This window comes from Corticium candelabrum, chromosome 14, assembly GCF_963422355.1.
Source record: "Corticium candelabrum chromosome 14, ooCorCand1.1, whole genome shotgun sequence".
Lineage (NCBI taxonomy): Eukaryota > Metazoa > Porifera > Homoscleromorpha > Homosclerophorida > Plakinidae > Corticium > Corticium candelabrum.
Genome location: NC_085098.1, coordinates 19,930 through 27,500, shown reverse-complemented (window position 1 = coordinate 27,500; position 7,571 = coordinate 19,930). Strand labels below are relative to the sequence as shown.

Below are 7,571 nucleotides of genomic sequence, written 5' to 3'. Positions count from 1 at the left end.
TGTTTGTGTGAGATGTTAAGGTGTTTGTCGTAAATATGTATTGTGTGTTTGATGTTTGTAATGTGTATGGGTATGCAAGTGTCTGTGTTTGTGTATTTTTCTTTTTGTGAGTGTGTTTGTGATAGTGTATAGATTTATGTATGTGTGTGTCTTAGTTACTTATCGTGTGTGTTGTGTGTGTGTGTCCATTTGTTTTTTTGTGTGTTTGTGTGTGTATTTTTATGTTTGTGTTATTAATTGCGTTGTGTATGTGTGTGTGTGTGTGTGTGTGTGTGTGTGTGTGTGTGTGTTTGTGTGCTTGTGTTTGTGTGTGCGAAAATGTTAGTACAAACACAAAAAAACAATATTCTACACAAACACAAATTTCACGCAACACACACAACTCACAACATACACGACACACAAGACTAACACAACAATAGACACAACCATGAAACATACACAACACACAACACACAACACTGGTAACACATGTACACAAACAACACGCTTCCATAATGACACACAAGTACACAACAAGCAGCACACACAACGTACACAAACACACACACACACACTCACACACACACACACACACACACACACACACATAAACACACACACACACACACACACACACACACACACACACACACACAAAGCTACACCGACACAACGACACACAACAAAACAAAACAAAACCAAACTACACGCAAATACAATAACACACAATACTTACACAACAAACAATAGACTCTAAACACACATGTAAAACGCCCAAATACACCAACTCAACACACATAATACACAAAACAATAAACTCAACACAAACATAACACATACACACCACATAAAACACCCACACGTACACACACACACACACACACACACACACACACACACACACACACACACACAAACACACACACACAGCACAAAACAAGCACAAGACACTCAAAACAAACAACGTAATATAAAGACACAAGAACACACACAATAGACAACACACACATACACACACGATCACGCTTATAGCAAACTCCATAATCACACATACATAATACACACACATGAGTCATATTTGTGTATGTGAGTACCTGTTTACTAAGCGTGTGTAGAATGTGATGTGCGTAAGTGTTTGTGTGTTCGTGTGTATTGTGAGTTTGTAGATTAGTGTGCGTGCTGTCTTATAGTTTTTTGTGCGTTCTGTGTGTGTGTTGTGTGTGTGTGTGTGTGTATGTGTGTGTGTGTGTGTGTGTGTGTGTGTACATGTCTGTGTGCGTATGTTTGTGTTTGTATGCTGTTTTGTGTATTTGTATTTGTGTGTGGATATGTGTGTTGTGTGTGTGTGTGTATGTGTGTGTATGTGTGTGTGTTTGTGTGTGTGTGTGTGTGTGTGTGTGTGTGTGTGTGTGATTGTGTGTTTGTGTTTGGTTTTGTGTGTCTGTATGTGTTTGGGTGTGAGTGTGTGTTTTCTGTGTGATTGTGTGTAAATGTGTGTGTGAATGTATTTGTATGGTCGCTCGCGCGCTTGCGTTTGTTTTTGTGTAATATGTATGTGTGTTCTTGTGTCTCTGTGTGTATGTTTGACTGGTAGTGTGTGTGTCTGTACTTGTGTGTGTGATTTTGTTGGGGTTTACGTTTAAAGTTAAGATTACGGTAAAAAGTTAGAGTTTTAAGTTATAACAGCCAGACTTCTAAAAATACTTTGTCACGTGCTGAAACTATCGCGTCTATAGCACTAAGTCTGCTCGGAAAAAATTGCGTCGACAACACTAAGTTTACTGTTAAAGTATTGCGTCTATAACAGTAAGTCTGCTGTTAAATTTTCGCGTCCATAGCAATAAGTCTGGTGTTAAATTATCGCGTCTATAACACTACGTCTGCTCAACAGTTACGCAAATATTTCTAAAAACAACAATGTGAGTGTTAATATCAGTAGTGAACATCACTACTATTTGCTATAAATTAACATCGATTTGTGTCACCATTTATGTAATGTCCGACATACGGTGGCATATTTCTAGTTGAAATTACATCATGATTACTTCACATGCTACATTTGTTTACAAAGATTGATGCAGTTATGCAATATCTTTTAATAGGACAACAAAGTATAAGTTAATATCAGTCATTTCCCATAAATTATCATTGATTTGGGTCACCATTACTGTTACATCCGACAAAAAGTGACATATTTCTATTTGAAAATACAACACGATTACTCCACAGTGCTTCAGTTTTTCACTAAGAATGATGGACTTAGTCGGTTTGTACAATACTGTCTGCTGGTAAAAGTATCGCGTCCCCACACTAAGTCTGCTGTTAAAGTATCGCGTCCATAAAACTAAGTCTGCTGGTAAAGTATCGCGTTCACAACACTAAGTTTGCTGTTAAAAGTATCGTGTCTACAAGACGAAGTCTGCTAGTATCAACTCGCACTTTGTTATTAAAAAAGATTGCGTAATTGTATAAATCTTTCTGAATAACTTATATGGTGGAGTAATTTTGTTGTAATTACAACGAAAAATATATCACCGCTTGTTGAACATCATAAAAATTGTGACACAAATCTATAGGGCAAATAGTAGTAATTTTTAGTATTGATATTAACGTCCATTTTGTTGTCCTATCAAAAAAGATTGCAAAACTGTATAAATCTTTTTGAACAACAGTTATATATTGTAATAATCGTGTTGTTATTACAACTATAAAATGCATGCAACCGATTGTCGGGCATCACAAAAATTGTGACACAAATATATGCTAATTTATAGCAAAATATATTGATGTTCATTATTTATATTAAACAGAAACGAGACGGGCTGTCCTTCTGTGAGCAAAGAGCGCGTGTGCTTACACTAAAGCCGGTGAGTAGATGAATGCCCCATTTGAGTCCATTATGTCCGACAACTTGTGTCATATTTCTGCTGGTAAAGTATCGCGTTTATAACAATAAGTTAAAAGATCGCGTTTACAACAATAAGTCCGCTGATAATTTAAGTATCGCGTCTACAACACTACGTCTGCTGTTGAAGTATCGCGTCTACAACACTACGTCTGCTGTTAAAGTATCGCTTCCACAACACTATATTTTGCTGATAGTTAAAGAATCGCGTTTACAACACTTAGTCGATTTGTGTCATTATTTCTGTAATGCTTAACAAGCGATTTCATATTTTTTGTTATATTTACAACAAGATTACTCTACAATATGACAGTTTACAAAGATTGATACAGTTACGCAATGTCCTTTAATAAGACAACAAGATGACTGTATATATCAGTAGCGAACATTCCTGCTATTTGTCGTAAATTAATCTCGATTTGTGTCACCATTTCTGTAATGTCTGACAAGCGGTGACATATTTCTAATTGAAATAACAACAAAGTTATTCCACAATGCTGCAATTGTTTACAAAGATGGATACAATTACGCAATTTTTTTAATAGGACAACAACATAAATATTAATATTAGCAGTAAACATCACTATAATTCGGCTTAAATTAACATCGATTTGTGTTACTATTACTGTGATGCCCGACAAGCGGCCACATATTTTTTGTTAAAGTTACAATAAGATTACTTTACAATATGACAGTTGTTTACAAAGACTTATGCAGTTGCGCAATATCTCTTAACCCTTTTATTTCTAAGTAGATATTACGTCGCGGTTACGTAGGTCATTACGTGGAGTGACGTCGGTAACGCGCGTACTATGTCTCTACCTCCGGTGTGTACCCGGCTTGGCTAGGCCGGTTTCCTGCAAAAAAGCCTTCGTCAATATTTTTAAATTACAGCCTAAACGATTCGCTATTTAATTATCTTTCGAATAAACCTACTTTGAGGAGTCTACGTTCTCGTAGTCGCTAGATATCGCAGTTTACAAACTTTGACGTCACTAGCCTATTTCCGGCCACGTGACTTTATCGTTGAGTATCCACATTCTTGACCGTTGGTAGCCAATCAAAATATTTTTCAATGTTAGACACATTTTTAAGGCGTGTCTTCACATACGGGCAAATTTTTAACGGCGCATGCGGCTTGTTCATAATTTTTTCTCGACAGAATGTCGCAGCGCTTTTGTCAAGATGAAGCTTCACTGCCTGTGGGCGACTTGGCTGACTATTTTAAACTACAAATACCCGGCGACGAAGTGTCCGACGGCGATGACGAGTTGGTGATGACGGAATCGTCTTCCGACGATGACGAGACGGACAACGAAAAAGCGTTACTCGTTGAGAAAGACAGCGATGACGTAATTTTGTAAGTATAACGAGTTGATTTCTAATCATCCGGATTTTTTGCGATACGTTGTTCAGTAACGTTTCTAGTACGTGTTTTGCAAGTTTGGGCGTTAGCCGTTGAGAAGAATTTGAGTTATGCGCATGGCAACGCATGAGTGTTCGGTTGTTATGGCTGTGTATCCGTTTGTTGTGGTAGAGATCGGTATGTAAAACAGTTTGATATCTATTTGTTTCGTTTGTTGCTATGCACTGTTTAGTAAAGGTTTCAGTAAGTGTTTTCCAAGTTTGGATCTTAAGAGTTGGCAAGAATTTGAGTTATGCGCATAGCAACGCACATAGCAACGCACATAGCAACGCATTTGTTGTGTTGCGGTTGCGATGGCTCTGTACCTGTACTTTGTAATTACAGAGATATTATGGTGCACTCATGCACACAGTTTCTAATATTTTTTATTTGTATTAGCCATCCTTCACTTTACGATCATTCTCCTTCATCAACAGATTTTCAATTATTACTTTCTGCCATTTCACTTCCTACTGCCTATTCAGCTCCCTTTTCATTAGTTACTGCTGTTTCTGCGTCATCGCTTTCATCTTTTTCCCATCAGCAACCACCACCACGTCAACAACCAACTCGTCGACAACCAACATGCCAACAGCCAGCTCGTCGACGAGCAACTCAACAGCATCAATTACCAGCTTCCTCATTTGAGTCATCTGACTCTGAGCCTGATCCAGCTGCCCGTCTTGATCGCCGCACTGATGCACTGCCTGTCGTGCATTTGTGTTATATACCACTTGTCGATATTTACGAACTGCAATAACCACAATTTGCACTACGAAGGCCTGCTGGATTCTACCCTTCCCAACCGTATCATACCACTGCTGTTAAATTTTTTAAATAATTATTCACCGACAACATGATCGACATGATTAGAACGTATGTGTTTGATGTCTTTTCTAAGCATTTGTGTTCATTGTATAATATTTTGTAGAAACAGTAACATCAACGGTAAAGATAATTGTAAAAAAAGTTATAGAGGCACATCTGGATAACGGAGAGGGGAGGGTAATTTTTGACCAGTGACAGTTGACGAGATAAACTCTCTGATAAGGCTTTTGATATACATGGGACTTGTCAAGGTATACTATAACAAAATATTTAGTGTATTATTTTTAATTCTATGTATCTGTAGGTTTCTGAGCTTTCAGATTACTGGCTCACAACTTTTCCTTTTTACGGGTTGTGGGCCAGTAGGTTTATGTATCGCAGCCGTTTTGACGCGAACCCATCGGTCCTACAGATAAAAAATCTTCTAACTGATAAGGACCGAAAGGCTGACCCATTGAGAAAAGTTCGTACAGTATACGACGAATTACGTAGAAATTTTCTTGAATATGGTCAGCCTCAAGCCCGTGTCTCACTTCGCGAGCGCATGGTAAAAGCGAAAGTCCGTTTTGCTTTTAGGTATATAAAAGTTTTTAAAATATAAGCTGAACCTTTACTAAATATGATTTTGCTATTATTAGGCAATACATCAAAAACAAACCAGTCAAGTGGGGTGTGAAATTGTATTGTGTATGCGATTCTATTTCTGACTACACATATAACTTCGATATTTACACGGGCAAGGAGCGGCAATTATCTGTGGCGGCGACAGCGGGAACAACAATATCACAAGCAGCAACAACAGCAGCTGCAACCACAACACCATCAGCTGGCTCAGTTCGAAAACGACGGAAGACAACATGTCACTCAGCAGGTGACACAAGTGTGATCCATCGTACAGTCATGCGAATTATGGATCCTCTCCTTGATCAGGGGTACACTGTGTACACTGATCAATTCTATACATCAAGACCTCTGTTCAAGGCGCTCAATGATTGGCGTAAAATGGCCTGTGGTACAGTCCAGAAAAACAGAAAAGGGGTTCCTGCAGAGCTAAAGAATATTCGAGTGTTTTCGAAGTTACCACGAGGTAACTATAACATATGTGTTTATTAGCAAATACAATTACAGGTTTGTTTATTTTGTTATGTTATGAACGTGATGGTCCACTCTGTACTATTCAATGGGTGGACCATAACGTGGTAATGCTTATGAGCACCCTTCATTCTGGACACCATCATGCTGTCTGCGAAAAATTCACCAAGGATCGTGTAAAGTATGATGGGCACCACAGGATCCGTATTTTCAGACCTGAAACTATTTGCGACTACAACGCCCACATGTGAGGCGTAGATAAGTTTGATCAAATGATTAAGTATTAAGAAGTATTGCATAAGAGCCTCAAGTACTGGAAAAAGATCTTTCTGCACATAATTGACTTAGCTATTCTCAACAGCTTCATCATGTTTACTGCCCTTCAAAAACAACATTCTCAAGATAAACGTCTCCAGAGAAAAAAAAAGTATGCGCAGAAATACTTCAGGTGTGAGCTTATCCGAGGGTTGGCAAAAATTGACATTAAGGAACCTTTAGCCCAATATTTTTTTTTGATAAAACAAATGATTCAGGTTCCCGCACTGACGCCACAACAACGGAGACGACAACTAAAAGAAGAACAACAACAACAGCAAATACAGCAATTACAATTACTATCACAACTACAACATCAAAAAGTAAACACACAACAACAACAACTCATACAACAACAACAACAACAACAGATGCAACAATAAAAAGAACAAATGCAACAACAAAAAGAACAGATGCAACAAAAACTCACAGATGCACAATAACAAATACAACAACAACAACAAATACAACAACGACAACAACAAATACAACAAATGCAAATACAAATGCAACAACAGCGACTATTAATACAACAACAGCAACAACAAATACAACAACAGCAACAACAACTACAACAGGTGCCAAACTCTCAGTATAGCTCACACATGTCAGTTACAGCAGATGGGTTAGTACGTTGCATTGTTTGTTTATCTGAAGGCAGGCATAACTCAAGGACCAGGTATGGCTGCCAAGAATGCAACGTCTCCCTTTGTGTGTCATCTGCTGAGCGACAGTGCTTTATAAAATATCACACTGTAAATGACTGAGAATTGACACACTGTGACTGTGTATATTGTATATTTCTAGTTATAGTCTTGTATATTTTCATTATATATTGTTGTATATTTCCATTTATATATTGTTGTATATTTCTATTTATATATTGTTGTATATTTCATTTATACAGTGTTGTATTAGGTAATCTAAGTTATTTTTTACAATTTGTATATAGTAACAGTTTGTTTTTTTAGTGTTGGATTAAGTGTATATATGTGTATAAAATTGAAAGCGTGAAGTCACTGCTGCAAATATGTTGTATTGGTT

At 37.5% G+C, this 7,571-nt stretch overlaps 1 protein-coding gene across 1 annotated transcript; it reads left to right on the top strand.

Annotated features, from left to right (window-relative positions):
* Positions 1-5,356: 5,356 nt before the first annotated feature.
* LOC134189839 (piggyBac transposable element-derived protein 4-like) lies at positions 5,357-7,340 on the top strand. The gene is made up of 5 exons (XM_062658234.1): positions 5,357-5,371; positions 5,425-5,696; positions 5,759-6,207; positions 6,249-6,319; positions 7,335-7,340. Exons 1-5 carry the CDS (start codon positions 5,357-5,359, stop codon positions 7,338-7,340), a joined length of 813 nt encoding a protein of 270 aa, XP_062514218.1.
* The last annotated feature ends 231 nt before the right edge of the window (positions 7,341-7,571 follow it).